At 39.6% G+C, this 21005-nt stretch overlaps 2 protein-coding genes across 4 annotated transcripts in view; both read left to right on the plus strand.

Moving 5' to 3' along the window:
- The window catches only part of LOC126078699 (solute carrier family 35 member F2), a 405637-nt gene that overhangs the window by 334042 nt on the left and 50590 nt on the right, over positions 1 to 21005 (plus strand). The window lies entirely within an intron of this gene.
- The window catches only part of LOC126078701 (solute carrier family 35 member F2-like), an 81277-nt gene that overhangs the window by 46889 nt on the left and 13383 nt on the right, over positions 1 to 21005 (plus strand). The window contains exons 2-3 of the mRNA XM_049889374.1: positions 12389 to 12564; positions 15983 to 16110. Of these exons, the coding sequence (XP_049745331.1) occupies positions 12389 to 12564; positions 15983 to 16110 (304 nt within the window). The remainder of the gene's footprint in view (positions 1 to 12388; positions 12565 to 15982; positions 16111 to 21005) is intronic.

The raw sequence follows: 21005 nt of genomic DNA on the forward strand, positions 1-21005 counted from the left end.
AAAGAAAAGTAACCTACAAGGGAGAGCCAATAAGAATAAGCTCAGACTACTCGGCAGAAACCATGCAGGCAAGAAGGCAATGGGATGACATATTCAAAAAATTGAAGGAAAATTTGCCAGCCAAGAATCATATATCCATCAAAACTGTCTCTTAAATATGAAGGTGAAATTAAGACATTTCCAGATAACACAAGTTGAGGGAATTCGTAAAAACCAAACCAAAACTATAAGAAATACTAAAGGGAGTTCTTTGGTTAGAAAATCAATAATATCAGGTGTTAACCCAAGAATAGAACACTGGGCAGAGCATTCAAAAGTCAACCCAGACAGGGAAATAAAAAAAACAAAGCAAGATTAAAAAAAAAAAAAAAAAAAAAGCTCAAGACAGGATAACAGCGATGTTATTATATACAAAAAGACAACATTAAAACAATAAAGAGGAACTAAGAAATGTAATCATAGACCTTCCATATGGAGAGGAAGATACGGCGATACAAAGAAATAAAAGCTAGGTTTAAATTTAGAAAAATAGGGGTAAATAATAAGGTAACCACAAAGGAGACAAACTGTCTTACTCATGAAAATAAAATACAAGAAAAAAATAAGAGACTCAGCAGAAACAAAATCAACAACAACAAATATGAGGAAAGGACAATATACAAAGAAAACCTACTCAGCACATAAAATCAAGTGGAAAAAGAAGCTGTCAACGCACACACAAAAAGACATCAAAATGATAGCACTAAATTCATACCTATCCACAATTACCCTGAATGTAAATGGACTAAATGCACCAATAAAGAGAGAGAGTGGCAAAATGGATTAAAAAACAAGATTCATCTATATGCTGCCTACAGAGACACACCTTAGACTTAGAGATGCAAACAAATTCAAAGGATGGAAAAAATATACATCAAGCAAACAACAATCAAAAAAGAGCAGGAGTGGCAATATTAATTTCTGACAAAATGGATTTTAAAGTTAAATCCATCAGAAAGGATAAGAAAGGACACTATATAATGATTAAAGGGACAATACACCGAGAAGAAATAACCATATTAAATATTTATGCACCCAGTGACAGGGCTGCAAAACACATAAAACAAACTCTATCAGCATTGAAAAGTGAGATAGACAGCTCCACGATAATAGTAGGAGACTTCAACACACCACTTTCGGTGAACGACAGGACATCCAGAAAGAAGCTCAGTAAAGACACGGAAGATCTAAATGCCACAGTCAACCGACTTCACCTCATAGACACATAGAGAGCACTCCACCCAACAGCAACCAAGTATACTTTCTTTTCTAGTGCACATGTTACATTCTCTAGAATAGACCACATATTAGGTCATAAAGTAAGCCTTAGCAGAATCCAAAACACTGAAATATTACAAAGCATCTTCTCTGACCGTAAGGCCATAAAAGTGGAAATCACTAACAGGAAAATGAGGGAAAAGAAATCAAACACTTGGAAACTGAACAATACCTTGCTCAAAGAAGACTGGATTATAGAAGACATTAAGGATGGAATAAAGAAATTCCTAGAATCCAATGAGAATGAAAACACTTCCTATCAGAACCTTTGGGACACAGCAAAAGCGGTGCTCAGAGGCCAATTTATATCAATAAATGCACACATCCAAAAAGAAGAAAGGGACAAAATCAAAGAACTATCCCTACAACTTGAACAAATAGAAAGAAAGCAACAAAAGAAATCTTCAGGCACCAGAAGAAAACAAATAATAAAAATTAGAGCTGAACTAAATGAAATAGAAAACAGAAAAACAATTGAACGAGTTAACAAGACCAAAAGCTGGTTTTTTGAAAAACTCAACAAAATTAATAAACCACTGGCCAAACTGAGAATAGTAAAACAGGAGAGGAAGCAAATAACTTGAATAAGAAATGATATGGGCGATATTACAACAGACCCAATCGAAATTAAAAGAATCATATCAGATTACTATGAAAAACTATACTCAAACAAACATGAGAACCTAGAAGAAATGGATGAATTCTTAGAAACATACTACCTACCTAAACTAACACAAACAGAGGTAGAACAACTAAGTAGACCATAACAAAAGAAGAGATTGAAAAGGTAATCAAAAAAACTCTCAACAAAAAAAAAAAGCCCTGGTCCTGAATGCTTCACCGCAGAGTTCTACCAAACATTCAGAGAAGAGTTAACACCACCACTACTAAAGGTATTTCAGAGCATAGAAAAGGATGGAACACTCCCAAACGCATTTTATGAAGCCACCGTATCCCTGATACCAAAACCAGGTAAAGACATCACAAAAAAAGAAAATTACAGACCTGTATCCCTCATGAACCTATGTGTAAAAATCCTCAACAAAATTCTAGCCAATAGAATTCAACAACATATCAAAAAAATTATTCACCATGCCCAAGTGGGATTCATACCAGGTATGCAGGGATGGTTCAACATTAGAAAGACAATGAATGTAGTCCACCACATAAATAAAACAAAAGACGAGAATCACATGATTTTATCAATTGATGGAGAAAAGACATTTGAGAAAGTTCAACACTCATTCATGATAAAACCTCTCAGCAAAATAGGAATAGAAGGAAAATTTCTCAACATAATAAAGGGCATTTATGCAAAGCCAACAGCCAACATCACGCTAAATGTAGAGAGCCTGAAAACATTCCCAGTGAGATCGGGAACCAGACAAGGATGCCCTTTATCACCACTCTTATTCAACATTGTGCTGGAAGTCCTAGCCAGAGCAGTTAGGCTAGATAAAGAAATAAAGGGCATCAAGATTGGCAAGGAAGAAGCAAAAGTATCTCTATTTCCAGATGACATGATCTTATACGCTGAAAACCCTAAGGAATCCTCCAGAAAATTACTGAAACTAATAGAAGAGTTCAGCAGAGTATCAGGATACAAGATAAACATATAAAAATCAGTTGGATTCCTCTACACCAACAAAAAGAACATCGAAGAAGAAATCACCAAATCAATGCCAATTATAGTAGCCCCCAGGAAGATAAAATACTTAGGAATAAATCTTAGCAGAGATGTAAAAGACTTATGCAAAGAAAACTACAGTACACTTCTGTAAGAAACCAAAAGAGACTTAAGTAAGTGGAAGAACATACCTTGCTCATGCATAGGAAGACTTAACATTATAAAAATGTCTATTCTACCAAAAGCGATCTATACATTTAATGCAATTCCGATCCAAATCCCAAGGACATTCTTTAATGAGATGGAGAAACAAATCACCAATTTCATATGCAAGGGAAAGAGGCCCCAGATAAATAAGGCCTTACTGAAAGAGAAGAACAAAGTGGGAGGCCTTACTTTACCTGATTTTAGAACCTAGTATACCGCCACAGTAGTCAAAACAGCCTGGTATTGGTACAACAACAGATACATGGACCAGTGGAACAGAATTGAGAAACCAGACATAAATCCATTCACATATGAGCAGTTGATATTTGACAAAGGCCCCAAAACAGTTAAATGGGGAAAAGGCAGTCTTTTTAACCAATGGTGCTGGCATAACTGGATATCCATCTGCAAAAAAATGAAACAAGACCCATACCTCACTCCATGCACAAAAACTAACTCAAAATGGATCAAAGACCTAAATATAAAATCTAAAATGATACAGATCATGGAAGAAAAAATAGGGACAACATAGGAGCCCTAATACATGGCATAAACAGTATAGAAAACATAAATAACATAGAAGAAAAACTAGATAACTGGGAGCTCCTAAAAATCAAACACTTATGGTCATCCAAAGACTTTACCAAAAGAGTAAAGACTACCTACAGACTGGGAAAAGGTTTTTAGCTATGACATTTCTTATCAGCGCCTGATCTCTAAAATCTACATGATACTGCAAAAACTCAACTGCAAAAAGGCAAATAACCCAATTAAAAAATGGGCAAAAGATATGAATAGACAGTTCACTAAAGAAGACATTCAGGTAGCTAACAGATATATGAGGAAATGTTCAGGATCATTAGCCGTTAGAGAAATGCAAATCAAAACTACAATGAGATTTCATCTCACTCCAACAAGGCCAGCATTAATCCAAAAAACACAAAAGCATAAATGTTGGAGAGGCTGTGGAGAGATTGGAACACTTCTACACTGCTGGTGGGAATGTCAAATGGTACAACCACTTTGGAAATCGATTTGGCGCTTCCTTAAAAAGTTAGAAATAGAACTACCATACAATCCAGCAACCCCACTCCTTGGAATATATCCTAGAGAAATAAGAGCCTTTACACGAACAGATACATGCACACCCATGTTTATTGCAGCACTGTTTACAATAGCAAAAACATGGAAGCAACCAAGGTGCCAGTCAACAGATGAATGGATAAATAAATTATGGTATAGTCACACAGTGGAGTACTACACATTGATAAAGAACAGTGAGGAATCTGTGAAACATTTCATAACATGGAGGAACCTGGAAGGCATTATGCTGAGTGAAATTAGTCAGTTGCAAAAGGACAAGTACTGCATAAGACCAGTATTATTAGAACTTTAGAAATAATTTAAGCTGAGAAGAAAACATTCTTTTGTGGTTACGAGATGGGGGAGGGAGGGGGTGGGAGAGGGGCATTCACTAATTAGATAGTAGATAAGAACTACTTTAGGTGAAGGGAAAGACTGCACACAATACAGGAGAGGTCAGCACAATTGGACTAAACCAAAAGCTGAGAAGTTTCCTAAAGAATCTGAATGCTTCAAAAGCCAGCGTAGCAGCGACAGGGGTCTGGGGACCATGGTTTCAGGGGACATCTAAGTCAATTGGCATAATAAAATCTATTAAGAAAACATTCTCCATCCCACTTTGAAGAGTGACGTCTGGGGTCTTAAATGGTAGCAAGCAGCCATCTAAGATGTATCAATTGGTCTCAACCCACCTGGTTCAAAGGAGAATGAAGAGCACCAAGCACACAAGGTGATTACGAGCCCAAGAGACAGAAAGGGCCACATGAACTCGCGACTACATCATCCTGAGACCAGAAGAACTAGATGGTGCCCGGCTACAACCGATGACTGCCCTGACAGGGAACACAACAGAGAGCCGCTGAGGGAGCAGGAGAGTAGTGGGATGCAGACCCCAAATTCTCATAAGACCAGACTTAATGTTCTGACTGAGACTGGAAGGACCCTGGTGGTCATGGCCCCCAGACCTTCTGTTGCCCCAGGACAGGAACCATTCCTGAAGCCAACTCTTCAGACATGGATTGGACTGGACAATGGGTCGGAGAGGGATGGTGGCGAGGAGTGAGCTTCTTGGATCAGGTGGACACTTGAGACTATGTTGGCATCTCTTGCCTGGAGGGGAGATGAGAGGGTGGGAGGGGGTTAGAAGCTGGCGAAAAGGTCACGAAGAGAGAGAGTGGAGGGAGAGTGCAGGCTGTCTTATTAGGGGGAGAGCAATTGGGAGTGTGTAAGCAAGGTGTATATGGGTTTTTGTGTGAGAGACTGACTTGATTTGTAAACTTTCACTTAAAGCACAATAAAAATTATAAAAAAAAAAAAGCAAAATACATACAGAAAATGGATAGGAATGATAAATACCAAGTCTGGATGGTAATTCTATCAGGAGGGCTGAGAGATTGGGGTAGAACACAAGGGTATATGTTGATGCTGCTGGTATACCCTTTCGTAGGCTCTTAGGTATCCGTTGCCATCAAGTCAGTTCCAACTTACAGTGACTGTATAGGACAGAGTAGAACTGCCCCATAAAGTTTCCACGGAGCACCTGGTGGATTCAAACTGCTGATCTTTTGGTTAGCAGCAGTAGCACTTAACCAGGGTTTCCAGCCTGTTGGGTAGATGCATAGATATATGTTAATTATACAACATACTGTTATATTTTAAATGTCCTATAAGAAGTTTATTAAAAAATAAATAATTTGTAAGAGAGAAGTCTGAGATGAGGCTGGAGAGCTAGGCAGGGGTCAGATAGTGGAGTGGATTTTAGGGTATTTTAAATTTTGGCTTTACTCTCAGGGCAAAGGGGAACCACTGACAGGTTTTAGACATGGAAATGGTCCCATCAGATTAACATTTAGAAAGATGACTTTATGTAGAGACTGGGTTTGGGAAGAATGAGAGTGGAGGAGGAAAAGCTGTTAGAGACAGTTGCTACAGTTCAAACTGGAGAGCACTTCCTCCTTGAAACTCCATCTTCCCTTGGCCTCCAGAGTGTTCTTCATTCCTAGTTCTCTCCCCAAGTTCTCCAGCCATGCTCCTCTATCTACTTCTCTACTTCCTTCTCCTCCTCTGACCCCTTAAATGTTGCTATTCCCGAGAGTGTTTCTTTCTCACCATCTTTTCTTCTCACTTTTTAATTGTATGCCTTAATGATCTCATTTACATCTACAGTTTCAGCTACCACATTTATGTTCTTCTACTCACTCAGCCCACTAGCATCTGACTTTGGACATTACCACTGAGAGAAAAAGTTTCCTTCAAAGATCTCCAACAACTTCCAGTTTACCAATCCAAATGTGTCTCTTTAGCTGTCATAACACCTCTTCGCTCCACAGTTTTATTTAAAATTGTGGTAAATATATATGTAACAAAACATTTGCTATTATTACATTCTTCACATGTAGAGTTCAGTGACATTAACTTATGTGCATCATATTCAGCCATCACCCTTGTTCCAGTTTTTTTCATCACTCTCTGCAGTTTTGACATGACGGTATTGATCCCTTCCTTCTTAAAACGTTTTGCTCCTCTTAATCTCTATGTCATGGTACTCTCATAGTTTTTCATCTTTCTCTGATTATTCCACCTGACTGGGAAAAAAGAAAGTGTCTTATATTTGAGGTTGTCATATATTTGGGCATGTTGGTAATTTCTTTATCCATTTATATTTATTCATTCATTCAATGACTATATTCTCAATGACTGCAAAATACCAGGCACTGGATATGTAGTGGAGAATAAAACAGGTATGGTGTAAATGCTCTGAACTCCAGAGTTACAACCTTGTATTAGTTATCTCTGGTTGTATAGCAAATTACTACAAACTTACTGGCGTAAGTCAGCATACATTTATTAGCTCACAGTTTTTAGGGATCAGGAATCTGGGCACGGCTTAGCTGAGCCCTCAACTTTAGGGTGTCTCACAAGGCTGCAGTCACCATGTCAGCCAGGCCTGGAGTTTCATCTGAAGGATTGACGGGGGATAGATCTGTCTCCAAGCTCACAAGGTTGTTGGCAAAATTCATTTCCCTGTGGACTGTTGGATGGAGGGCCCCAGTTCCTTGCTGGTTGTTGGCCTGAGGCCGCCCTCAGTTTCCTTGCCATCTGGGCCTCTCCATATGGCAGCTTGCTTCATCAAAGCCAGCAGGGGAAAGAGTCAATAGAGAGAATTTGCTAGCAAGACAGAAGTTACAGTCTTATGTAACATATTCATAGAAATTACATGGTTAAAACCTTTGTTGTATTGGTTAGAAGGAAGTCACAGATCCCACCTACACTCAAGAAGAGGGGATTATACAAAGTCATTAATACCAGGAGTAGAGATTCACTAAGGACCACCTTAGAGTGTGTCTGCCAGAAACCTGGCGTTGTTTCTCACTTGAATATCCCTGCCACCTCAGATTGTACTGTGGTTAAATTGAACTCACTCCCCTCACCATGTCCAAACTGCTTCACCTCCTGTAATCCCTGTCTTGATCAGCAGCCTCATAGCTATCCAGTCATCCAATCTAGAAACCCAGGGATCACTTTTAACTCCTCCTGCTGAGATTTAATCAGTCACCGGGTCTTGTACATTCTACCTCCGTGGCATGTTTCATATCATTCTCTACTTTCCATCCACATACAGGTGTCTTTAGTTCAGCTCTCACTATGACCTGGATTATTATATTAATCTTCTAACCGGTTTCTCTTCCTACTTTCCCTTTTCACAAATCCTCCCCACAGCCTCCAGAGTTAGGCTTATAAAACCCTCTTTTCAGAAACATTCAGAGCTCCCAGCTGCCTTTGGCATAAAGGCCATGTCCCAGTGTGCAATTCAGAGTCTTTTACAGTCTGGCCTCAATCTACTTTTCCAAGCCTCTTGACCACCACTTTTTTTTTCTTTTCTTTTTTTAAATTGTGCTTTAGGTGAAAGTTTATAGAGCAAATTAGTTTCCCATTTGATAGTTTGTACAAAAAGTATTTCATGACCTTGGTTTCATTCTGCACAGTGTGTCAGCACTCCCTCCATTTCCACCCTGGTTTCCCTGTTTCCTTTAGTCCTGATTTTCTACCCCTGCCTGCCTTCTCATCTTTGATTTTAGGCAGATATTGCCCTTTTGATCTCCTATAAATGTTCTAAGGAGCATGTTCCTCTTGGGTGTTACTGTTTATCTTATGGGCTTGCCTATTGTTTGACTGGGAGGTGGTCTCTGGGAATGGCTTCAGTTTCAGGTCAGAAGGGTGTCTTATGGTCATAGTCTCAGGCAGGGGTTCCTCCAGTCTCTGTCAGACCAGTAAGTGTGGTCTTTTTTGTGAATTTGATTTTTTTTTGCAGTTTTTCTCCCACTCTGTCCAGGCCCCTCTGTTGTGATACCAGCCAGCACGTTGACTGCCACTTTTTGCTCCTGCCCTTATGTGTGGGCACACCGGGCTTCTTGATGTTTCCTGAGCCCACCCCTGCATGTTTGTGGCTCTGTACATTTTGTCCTACAGGATAATCCTCTCACTATTTAACTTTTTTTTCTTTTTTTTTTTTAATAATTTTTATTGTGCTTTAAGTGAAAGTTTACAAATCAAGTCAGTCTGTCACATATAAGCTTATATACACCTTACTCCATACTCCCACTTAATCTCCCCCTAGTGAGTCAGCCCACTCCCTCCTTCCAGTCTCTCCTTTCGTGATGGTTTTGCCAGTTTCCAACCCTCTCTACCCTCCCATTTCCCCTCCAGACAGGAGGTGCCAACACGGTCTCAAGGGTCCACCTGATACAAGTAGCTCACTCTTCATCAGCATCTCTCTCCAACCCATTGTCCAGTCCCTTCCATGTCTGATGAGTTGTCTTCGGGAGTGGTTCCTGTCCTGGGCCAACAGAAGGTTTGGGGACCATGACCGCCGGGATTCTTCTAGTCTCAGTCAGACCATTAAGTCTGGTCTTTTTATGAGAATTTGGGGTCTGCATCCCACTGTTCTCCTGCTCCCTCAGGGATTCTCTGTCGTGCTCCTTGTCAGGGCAGTCATGGGTTGTGGCCGGGCACCATGTAGTTCTTCTGGTCTCAGGATGATGTAAGTCTCTGGTTCATGTGGCCCTTTCTGTCTCTTGGGCTCATAGTTATCATGTGACCTTGGTGTTCTTCATTCTCCTTTGAACCAGGTGGGTTGAGACCAATTGATGCATCTTAGATGGCCACTTGTTAGCATTTAAGACCCCAGACACCACACTTCAAAGTGGGATGCAGAATGTTTCATAATAGAATTATTTTGCCAATTGACTGAGAAGTCCCGTTAAGCCATAGTCCCTAAACCCCCACCCTTACTCCACTGACCTTCGAAGCATTCAGTTTATCCTGGAAACTTCTTTGCTTTTGGTCCAGTCCAGTTGAGCTGACCTTCCCTGTATTGAGTATTGTCCTTCCCTTCACCTAAAGTAGTTCTTATCTACTAACTAATCAGTAAATAACTCTCTCCCACCCTCCCTCTCTCCCCCCCCATAACCACAAAAGTATGTGTTCTTCTCAGTTTATACTCTTTCTCAAGATCTTATAATAGTGGTCTTATACAATATTTGTCCTTTTGCCTCTGACTAATTTCACTCAGCATAATGCCTTCCAGGTTCCTCCATGTTATGAAATGTTTCACAGATTTGTCACTATTCTTTATCGATGGGTAGTATTCCATTGTGTGAATGTACCATAATTTACTTAATCATTCATCCGTTAATGGACACCTTGGTTGCTTCCAGCTTTTTGCTATTGTAAACAGAGCTGCAATAAACATGGGTGTGCATATATCTGTTCATGTGAAGGCTCTTATTTCTCTAGGGTATATCTTGAGGAGTGGGATTTCTGGGTTGTATGGTAGTTCTATTTCTAACTTTTTAAGAAAATGCCAGATAGATTTCCAAAGTGGTTGTACCATTTTACATTCCCACCAGCAGCGTATAAGAGTTCCAATCTCTCCGCAGCCTCTCCAACATTCATTATTTTGTGTTTTTTGGATTAATGCCAGCCTTGTTGGAGTGAGATGGAATCTCATCGTAGTTTTACTTTGCATTTCTCTAATGGCTAATGATCGAGAGCATTTTCTCATGTATCTGTTAGCTGCTTGAATATCTTCTCTAGTGAAGTGCGTGTTCATATCCTTTGCCCACTTATCGATTGGGTTGTTTGACTTTTTGTGGTTGAGTTTTAACAGAATCATATAGATTTTAGAAATCAGACACTGGTCAGAGATGTCATAGCTGAAAATTTTTTCCGAATCTGTAGGTGGTCTTTTTGCTCTTTTGGTGAAGTCTTTAGATGAGCATGGGTGTTTGATTTTTAGGAGCTCCCAGTTATCTGGTTTCTCTTCGTCATTTTTAATAATGTTTTATATCCTGTTTATGCCTTGTATTTTTTTTTTTTTATGCCTTATATTAGGGCTCCTAACGTTGTCCCTATTTTTTCTTCTACAATCTTTATCGTTTTAGTCTTTATGTTTAGGTCTTTGATCTACTTGGAGTTAGTTTTTGTGCATGGTGTGAGGTATGGGTCCTGTTTCATTTTTCTGCAAATGGATATTCAGTTATGCCAGCACCATTTGTTAAAAAGACTATCTTTTCCCCAATTAACTGACACCGGGCCTTTGTCAAATATCAGCTGCTCATATGTGGATGGATTTATATCTGGGTTCTCAATTCTGTTCCATTGGTGTATGTGCCTGTTGTTATACCAGTACCAGGCCGTTTTGACTACTGTGGCTGTATAATAGGTTCTAAAATCAAGTAGAATGAGGCCTCCCACTTTCTTCTTCTTTTTCAGTAATGCTTTACTTATCCGGGGCTTCTTTCCCTTCCATATGAAGTTCATGATTTGTTTCTCCATCACATTAAAAAATGTCATTGGAATTTGGATTGGAAGTGCATTGTATGTGTAGATGGCTTTTGGTAGAATAGACATTTTTACTATGTTAAGTCTTCCTAACCATCAGCAAGGTATGTTTTTCCACTTAAGTAGGTCCTTTTTAGTTTCTTGCAGTAGTACTTTGTAGTTTTCTTTGTATAGGTCTTTTACATCTTTGGTAAGATTTATTCCTAAGTATTTGATCTTCTTGGGGGCTACTGTGAATGGTATTGATTTGGTGATTTCCTCTTCAACGTTCTTTTTGTTGATGTAGAGGAATCCAAGTGATTTTTGTATGTTTATCTTGTAACCTGAAACTCTGCCAAACTCTTCTAATAGTTTCAGTAGTTTCCTGGAGGATTCCTTAGGGTTTTCTGTGTATAAGATCATGTCATCTGCAAATAGAGATAATTTGACTTCCTCCTTGCCAATCTGGATGCCCTTTATTTCTTTGTCTAGCCTAATTGCTCTGGCTAGGACCTCTAGCACAATGTTGAATAAGAGCGGTGATAAAAGGCATCCTTGTCTGGTTACCGTTCTTAAGGGAAATGCTTTCAGGCTCTCTCCATTTAGGGTGATGTTGGCTGCTGGCCTTGTATAAAAAAAAAAAATTTTTTTTTTTTTTTTTGTATAGATGCCATTTATTCTCAATTCCTATTTTGCTGAGAGTTTTTATTGTGAATGGGTGTTGGACTTTATCAAATGCCTTTTCTTCATCAATTGATAAGATCATGTGGTTTTTGTCTTTTGTTTTATTTATATGGTGGATTACATTAATGGTTTTTCTAATATTAAACCAGCCTTGCATACCTGGTACAAATCCCACTTGGTCATGGTGAATTATTTTTTTGATATGTTGTTGAATTCTATAGGCTAGAATTTTGTTGAGGATTTTTACATCTATGTTCATGAGGGATATAGGTCTGTAATTTTCTTTTTTTGTGGTGTCTTTACCTGGTTTTGGTATCAGGGATATGGTGGCTTCATAGAATGAGTTAGGTAGTATTCCATCATTTTCTATGCTTTGAAATACCTTTAGTAGTAGTGGTGTTAACTCTTCTCTGAAAGTTTGGTAGAACTCTGCAGTGAAGCCGTCCGGGTCAGGGTTTTTTTTGTTGGGAGTTTTTAAAATCTAACATTTAAGTTTCAGTGCATATAATGTAAGCAATGACATGAAATAAAGAACCTCCTGAAATGATTAGCATTTCCCTTTGTGTTTAGCACTAAAATGTGTGTGTGTGGTGTTACAAAGGTATAACTTATTGTCAAATTGTTCTGATTTTCTCCTTCGTTTTCTAGGAATATTTTGAAAATAATTGCTCTGGGTCAGATGTTGTCCTTGTTTATATGTGGGACAGCTGTCACCAGCCAGTATTTGGCAGAAAAATACGAAGTGAACACCCCAATGCTACAGAGCTTTATCAACTATTGCTTGCTGTTTCTAACTTATACGGTGATACTGGCATTTCGATCAGGTATGTGAAATGTGAGAATTCCTTTTCAACAAAATTAATTTCATATAAATTTGACTTCTGGGTATTTTAATAGTAAGACACAGGACAAAATCAAGAAGTGGAAACTATAGCTGATTTTATAAAAGTTATTAGGAAAGTACAATTCCTCTCTGTATTCACTGAAAATAGTGACTAGAGATCTATGGATAACACTTTGAAATTGTTGATTAGAATAAGCAGCACCAACTTCTTGTTAGAGTAGTATGAATATATATGTGTGTATATGTATGTATGTATACCTAACTATGCTTGTTGTTAGGTGCCGTTGAGTCGGTTCCAATTCATAGCGACCCTGTGCGCAACAGAAGGAAACACTGCCTGGTCCTGAGCCATCCTTAGAGTCGTTGTTATGCTTGAGCTCGTTGCAGCCACATACATAGTTATGAGTTAGGTTTATTTTTTCCCTGAGGTTGATAAAAGTAAGAGACAATATTAAAGATACTTAAAAAAAAAAAATTGAGAACCCTGCTTTCCAAAATATGTATTTACAGCTCTGTTTTATAGAATGCTAAATAGAGCATCAGTTTTTTGTCTATCAAGTCTCTGTTGTCAGAGAAACAAAGACAAGGAATTAACATCTTTATCACTGGTTGGGGAGTCCTGGTGGCACAGTGGTTAAGCGCTTGGCTGCTAACTGAAAGGTTGTTAGTTCAAACCCACCAGCCACTCTGCAGGAGAAAGATGTGGCAGTCTGCTTCCATAAAGATTGCAGACTTGAAACCCCATGCGACAGTTCTACGGTGTCCTTTAGGGTCACTGTGAGTTGGAATTGCCTCGATGAAAATGTTTTTTTTTTTTTTTAAAATAACTGGTTGATTAAGCTGTTTTAGAACCATCATAGAATTTTTTCTAACTAGCTGCACAGAAATGGGAAAAACTAGATTCTGATTAAAATTTTTGTGCCAATCATTTTAATTGCTTAACTTGTCTAAGTTATGGATGAACTCATTGAAGCCTCACAACAACTCAAGTATTACTGTTATCCCCACTTTATAGACTAGGAAACAGAGGCATATAGCAGTTAGGACTGACTCTAAGTCTTACAGGAAGTCATTGGCAGACTTCCAACCTGGACTCCAATCTAGATATCCTGCCCCAGAGCCGAGGCTCTTGGCATTGCTCTGTGTTATGGCTGCTAATCATAACAAACAACCTTCTCATGAGAGAAGAGCAATGTCAGTACATTTGAAGCCTGAAATAAAAGCACTAGTACTGGTGGTGCAAGGGTTAAGCACTTGGCTGCTGTCTGGAAGGTTGGCAGTTCAAACCCACCCAGCCGCTCCATGGGAGAAAGACTTGGAGATCTGTTCCTATAAGGATTACACCCTAGAAAACCCTATGAGACATTCCTACTCTGTCACATGAAGTTCTTATGAGTTGAAATCGACTTGATGGCACCTAAAAACAGCTGTTTATTAATCTTCTTTTAATATGAACTCTAATATATATGCAATATAGTGGCATGAGACCTCGTCTAACTTCAGGAGGAGGAGAGAGACTCAAGATCAGCGTCAGCCCAAAGCTGATTCCTAATAGGTGGAGGTCAAATATACCTCCACCCTCCAAGTCTTTTTACCAATTCTGACACCAGCTGTCCCTCCCATAGCATTCTCTACTTCTCTCCTGGGTTTGATAATTTGTTTCAATGGCTACCCAGAACTCACAGACATATTCACAATTATGGGGTTTATTAGGGAGGTAACAGCTTAAAAATCAGGATCAACTTGGAAGTAACAGGAACAACTCAGAATACAGTTCTTTGATCAGGACAGTTTCTACTTGACCATGCCAGCAGGCAGGCTTCTGCTGCTGGGCCCTGCTTGGGCTTGGGCTCTGCCCTACTTGGGCAGGTCTTTAGCTCGTGGATAAGTATCCGGGGGCACCCCACTCCTGCCCAAAGTTGCTCAGCTCTCTGGCACCGTGGGTCAGGGAACCCACTGCAGCATCTGTCAGTCCCAAGCTGCAGCCACCCCATGCCATGGCTATCCCGTGACCGCCTGCCGCCTCCAGTGTTACAGCTCTCAAGTGGTACAGCTCTCTGGCGTTACAGCCGTCCAATGTTAGCTTGCTGTTGTTACAGTGTTCTGTCTCCTGGGTTTAGGAGATTCTCAGCACAGGGATCCTGGGGCCAAAGGATGTGCTTCTCTTCTGGCCCTTCTTGATGGTAGTGAGATCCCCCCTCACCCTGTGGGATTGTCTCTTTTTAAGCCTAGAGGGATGGCAACACTGACCAATCCCTTTGGTGGGCCACAGGCACCTTATTTGTATAGTCCTAACCCATCAATTTTGGGAGTTACAAGATCGTGGCCAGAAAGGCCATATAAAAACTCACTGCCGTGCAATGGCAGTGGCATTCTGTTGTATCAGAATACGTAACTTATTTTTAAAACTGGGGAAAATATCTGAAGGGGCAAACATCAAATTTGACAAGACCTTCCAAAAAAAAAAAAGGCCAAACCCATTGCCACCGAGTCAATTCCAACTAAAGCTTAGGAGTTGAAAATAGAATTCTCAGTTAATAGCCCTGGACATTGCTCTTCCCTGTAAGCACTGGCCTTGAGGAAGTCAGTGTGATTCATTAATACGTCAGTGTGGTGGCCCCTGAGGGATGGTTGCTAAGTGCCTTCCATGCCACCCCATGTTGAGGAAGATTAACTCTGTGTTTCAAGATGTCCCTGCTAATTGGGTTTTAATGATAATCAGTTGATCTTGATTCTCACTACCTTTATTTCTTTGTAGGTTTCTTACCATAAAGCCTTCTCATTTAAATGCCAAATCTGTATTTCCTGTTACGCTAGCTACTTTGAAGTAGTGAATAGTAGTTGATTTTGAATATATAGACTTTGGGTAGAAAAGCTGTCTTTTTTTCCAGTGGTGCCACTAAGCCTTTTTTCTAAGCGTATCACTGAGTTAATTTTCACTTAAAAGCATATCTCTTCAAAAGAATGACCACATGCGAGTTTCCTTTGATGAAGCCCATAAATGGAGGTTAAATAACCAATGAAGTCATAGGAAAGGATTTCATTTCCAAGATTATTCTGTGGCTTGTCGGGAAGGGAACATCCGAATCCGTATCCGGACATTGTATTTCTGTCACAATGGGCAAGGGAAGTTTAACCATTTTCCTCCTACTTATTTTCTCTCCAGTGCTTTCACTGAACACGTGGTCTGTGATGACATCTTAACTTGGATTCTCATACTAGAAAAAAATTTAAATGACTGCTGAGCTGTGTAGGAGTTTGGATTATGAGCAATGGAAAATAAGAGGGGTCACATTCAAAAAACACAAGAAACCCTTGGTTTGACTTTTTAATCCAAAATTAACATGCATGGTGTCATTTGCAAGTAACATGTACTCACTGAGATTTCATTCACCCAGGCAGTGATAACATTTTATACATCTTGAAAAGAAAATGGTGGAAGTATATCCTGCTGGGGCTAGCCGATGTGGAAGCTAATTACCTGATAGTCAGAGCTTACCAGTACACGACTCTAACCAGCGTCCAGGTAAGATGGAGGCCTCTGACCACTTTGGACTTGGAAACTTCAAGAGAAGAATCTGAACTCACAAGTGTTAGTTAACCTAAATTTATTGTAAACCTGTTCACTTGAAGAAAACCTGAACACAGGTGGATGCTATGTGTTTTCCAAACGAAGCATGTGTTCTAATGAGTAATGTTTCCTGGAATTAGTGACAATGTATACCAGTTAATCAGTTCTCAGATTGCTAACGCTATAGCAGATTAGAAGGGTTCCTACCAAAGTAAGCATAAATATTTAGTTGGCAGTGGGTGCTGTGTTGCTGACAAGTGTTCTGTTTGATGGATTGCTCAAACGTAGCATATAGGAATGCATGTACCTTTGTGCTACAGAAGAGTTGGAGGTTTGTAATTACATATTCAAGACAAAAGAACCATTGGAAGAAACCGATTAGACAGCTTGAGTACAGGGTAGCCAAAGGTAAAAGTCACACCCCATTTCTTTTTTTTTTTTTAATTTATTGTGCTTTAAGTGAAGGTTTACAAATCAAGTCAGCCTCTCATACAAAAACTTATACCCACCTTCGATGTATTCGTAGCTGCTCCCCCCCCGCCCCCGCAAGGAGACAGCACACTCCCCCTCTCCACCCTGTATTCCTCATGTCCATTCAACCAGCTTCTGTCCCTCTGTGCCTTCTCATCTTGCCTCCAGACAGGAGCTGCCCACATAGTATCATGTGTATACTTGAGCCAAGAAGCTCATCAGTATCATTTTCTGTCCCATAGTCTAGTCCAATCCCTGCTTGAAGAGTTGGCTTTGGAAGTGGTTCCAGTCTTGAGCTCACAGAGGGTCTGGAACCATGACCTCCAGGGTCCCTCTAGTTTCAGTCAGACCGTTAAATCTGGTCTTTTTATGAGAATTTGAGTCATCCAACAGAGTAGTCATTGGTGGTAGCTGGGCACCGTCTAGTTCTTCTGGTCTCAGGCTGATATGGGCTCTGGTTTATGTGGCCCTTTCTGTCTTTTGGGCTCATCTTTACCCTATGTCTTTGGTGTTCTTCATGCTCCTTTGCTCCAGGTAGGTTGAGGCCAGTTGACGCATCTTAGATGGCAGGTGGCTTGTTAGCATTTAACACACAGACACCACCCACCAAAGTGGGATGCAGAACGTTTTCTTAAATACTTTTCATTATGTCAGTTGACCTAGATGTCCCCTGAAACCATGGTCCCCAGACCCTTGTCCCTGGTACTCTGGCCTTGGAAGCAGTTTTATTCAGGAAACTTCTTACCTTTTGGTTTAGTCTAGTTGTGCTGACTTCCCCTGTATTGTGTGTTGTCTTTCCTTTCACTTAAAATAGTTCTTGTCTACTATCTAGTGAATCCCCCTCTCCCTCCTTCCCCACCCTGATAACCATCAAAGAATATTTTCTTCTGTGTTTAAACTTTTTCTTGAGTTTTTATAATAGTGGTCTCATACAATATTTGTCCTTTTGCAGCTGACTAATTTCACTCAGCATAGTGCCTTCCAGATTCCTCCATTTTATGAAATGTTTCAGAGATTCATTGTTGTTCTTAATCATTGCGTACTATTCCATTATGTGAATAAGCCTAATTTATTTATTCATTCATCCATTATGGGAAGCTTGGTTGCTTCCATCTTTTTGCTTTTGTAAACAGTGCTTCAGTGAACATGGGTGTGCATATATCTGTTCATGTGAGGGCTCTTATTTCTCTAGGACATATTCCAAGGAGTAGGATTGATGGATCCTATTGTAGCTCTATTTCTAGCTTTTTCAGGAAGTGCCAAATTGATTTCCAAAGTGTTTGTACCATTTTACATTCCCACCGGCGGTATATAGGTGTTCCAGTCTCTCCAGAACCTCTCCAACATTTATTATTTTGTGTGTTTTGGATGAATCCCATCCCTATGTCTTTATTAGACTTAGTCTTGCTGGATTGAAATTAAAATGTTCCTACTAACAGTACTTTTCAACTTTGTGGAGTTAAGGAAGACTGATTTCAGTTGTCTTAATGTTAGCAAACTATGGGGATGTATCATAGCACTGACTCACCATTACCAACAACAAAACGTTTTATAAACAGAGGTGAAAATGAGATAGACTCCAGTGCCAGGTTCAGACTTCACAGCTTAATGAGCATATAACCTTTTAATGCATCACTTCTCTCATTTTATAAAACACAGAAATGTAGCTTCTCATTTGACCTTCAAATTATGGGATCTGTAGAAAAATTGGGACAAAATAAGATTTACTTTACCTGGAAAAGATAAGGATTGATGAAAACTCAGTGTTTTCCCAGTGTGGATAGACATTAAATGTTATTATTTCCAGGGTTCATTTTATTAAATATTTTCTTTTCTGTGACATTGTGCTAAGCATTGTCCTCAGCAAACCTCTTGGTTTTTGACTGGCATGCATGAAAAAGCTGAGACAGGAAATACAAAGATAGATACTATAGAAGACACAAAAAACAGAATTTTATTGAAATTAAACCAGGAGATACCTAGATAATGAAGTTTATCACATATAGGAATAAGTGTACTTTTAGCATTGAGTGATGAGAGTAAAAGTATATAGAAAATTGACCATTTTCTAGTCACTTCTACCCTCATAACTTCATACACATTTTAATTAGTTGGTTATAATTTTCAGAAACTTTGATCCCTGAGCTAATAATGATTTAAAGTTTTTAATTGGTACAAGGTCAAAATGCAGCTATCTTCAACATTTACAGTTGGGTTTTTGTGGCTGAAATTCATGACATATACTATTGAAAACAATTTTTTTCATCTAAAGCCTCTTAGAAAAATCTATGCATTTGGTTGTCAAAAGTCATGCAGTCATATACTTATGGTCCTACCAAGGAGTATATTAAAAAAAAAAAAAAATCTGACAACTGAAGTTGCCACCAGCAGCAGAGAGTGTCTCTCACTGGAATTATTCAAGCTAAGTTTCTCCTTGAATGAGTCTTGAGCCTGGGTAATCTGGAAGGGTGGAATTGGAATTTTGGAACAGAGGATCTATGAAGTCCCTTCTTAAGGATTCCTTCTAAGATTCTATAATTACAAATAGAGGTGGTGGTTGTTCACCGCTGTGGAGTCAGCCCCTCAACTCATGGCAACCCCATGTACAATGGAATAAAATGCTGCCTGGCCTTGCACCACCCCCATGATGAGTTTTGGATTGGACTTGAGATCCATAGGGTTTTTTTCAATGGGCCCATTTTCAAGATGTAGATTGGCAGGTCTTTCTCCCTAGTTCATCTTAAGTCTAGAAGCTCTGCTGACAAGTAGAGGTAGTTCTACATAAATTTCATGACGTGGTCATTTATATCCCATGGCCTAGGTTTCTACTCATATCTCTTCCCAGTTCGCTGCCACATCTACTCATTCATCACCCATAGTCATCGTCTTCTTTCTCTTACTGCTCTGTTCTTTCTAGAATGCAATGTTTTTGAAGTCACCCACATTCTCTAAAACCTGTCTCAATTTCATTTTTGTCCTATACTCCATTGTTCTTCTAATACGGTCTAACTCATCTTTGTATACATGTCCTGTACTCTTCCCAAGGTCTTACGTGGAACCCTGATTGAGTGGCTATATAATAATTATTTTTAAAGACTAAATTAAATAGGGGGACTCTTGGAACTGAAAACATCGAAGAGAAGACAGCCATCACCAAGCATACATTTTGAAAAGGATTCAATGTAGATAAATGACTTTGCTTTTGTAAACAGTGCTTCAGTGAACATGGTATCCGGTGAGAAATCCTGGAATTCCAGAGTAGGAACAAAAAAAAAAATCAAACTTGTTGCTGTTGAGTCAATTATGACTCATAGCACCCCTGTAGGACAGAGTAGTCCTGCCCCATTGGGTTTCCAAGGAGCAGCTGGTGGATTTGAACTGATGACCTTTATGGTTAACAGCTGAGCTTTTAACCACTGTGCCACCAGGGCTCCCCAGAACAGGAAAGGACCTGTGAAATCATTTAATCTCATCTCCTCATTTCATATTTTGACTCAGAGAAGAGAGAGTGGCTGGAGATGACACCGCTGGTCAGTGGCAGCTCGGGGCCTGAAGCCCCTAGAGCTATTAGGTAAGCAACTCCCTTATGTGGCCACTTACTGCTCACATACAAAAAGAAAAAAACCAAACCCACTGCCGTCCAGTCAATTCTGACTCAGCGACCCTATCCAACAAATGCTAAAAGTAGAGCAAATTTAGGTTTGACTTTAAAACACCACTTGAGGATAGGGAGTATTTTGTGATGGTTTTTAGACGGGGTTTTTCCACTTTTTTTTGTTTAACGAATGTAGTTACACTTTGTTAAGTCATTATGGCTGGTTTCCGCTGGTGTCTCCTGGGACACGCTATTATCATTGGCATCGTTTAATGGTTTGTTATTCAGGCAGGCTCCATAAAGCACTTAGGAGATTGGAGTTCTGCAGCTGGAATAAATAACAAGGCAAGGCACCCATTGCTACACATGTCGTGTCTGAGTCCAGCGATGACACTGCAGTGAGAGACAATCAGTAAACAACTGTGGACGGGATTAAATGGGCTGCTGGAGATTTAGGGGCCTACCTTGCCCCAGACTAAACAGATACAGAGAGAATCAAGGACAAGTTTAAAAAAAGAACAGGGTGAGCAATAAAATAGCAGGACTATTATTAGTATAAGAAACATTTTATCTGTTGATGTATTTTATGAAATTTGCAAATTTAAGAATTGAGCAAGTGAGATTTCTGTTTTTCTTTCATCTTGCCAGTGATCTTGAATTTGCTATGGTTTTGGCATGCTTAACCCCCCTGCCTTTTAGGTTGTCAATAGCAGGGGTGTAGCAAGTATTTTCTGGACCCAGGATCAGTGGGTGATGGAAGGAGCTTATAATGAAGATGAGCCAA

Source organism: Elephas maximus, chromosome 7 (genome assembly GCF_024166365.1).
Source record: "Elephas maximus indicus isolate mEleMax1 chromosome 7, mEleMax1 primary haplotype, whole genome shotgun sequence".
In the NCBI taxonomy this organism is placed as follows: Eukaryota; Metazoa; Chordata; class Mammalia; order Proboscidea; family Elephantidae; genus Elephas; species Elephas maximus.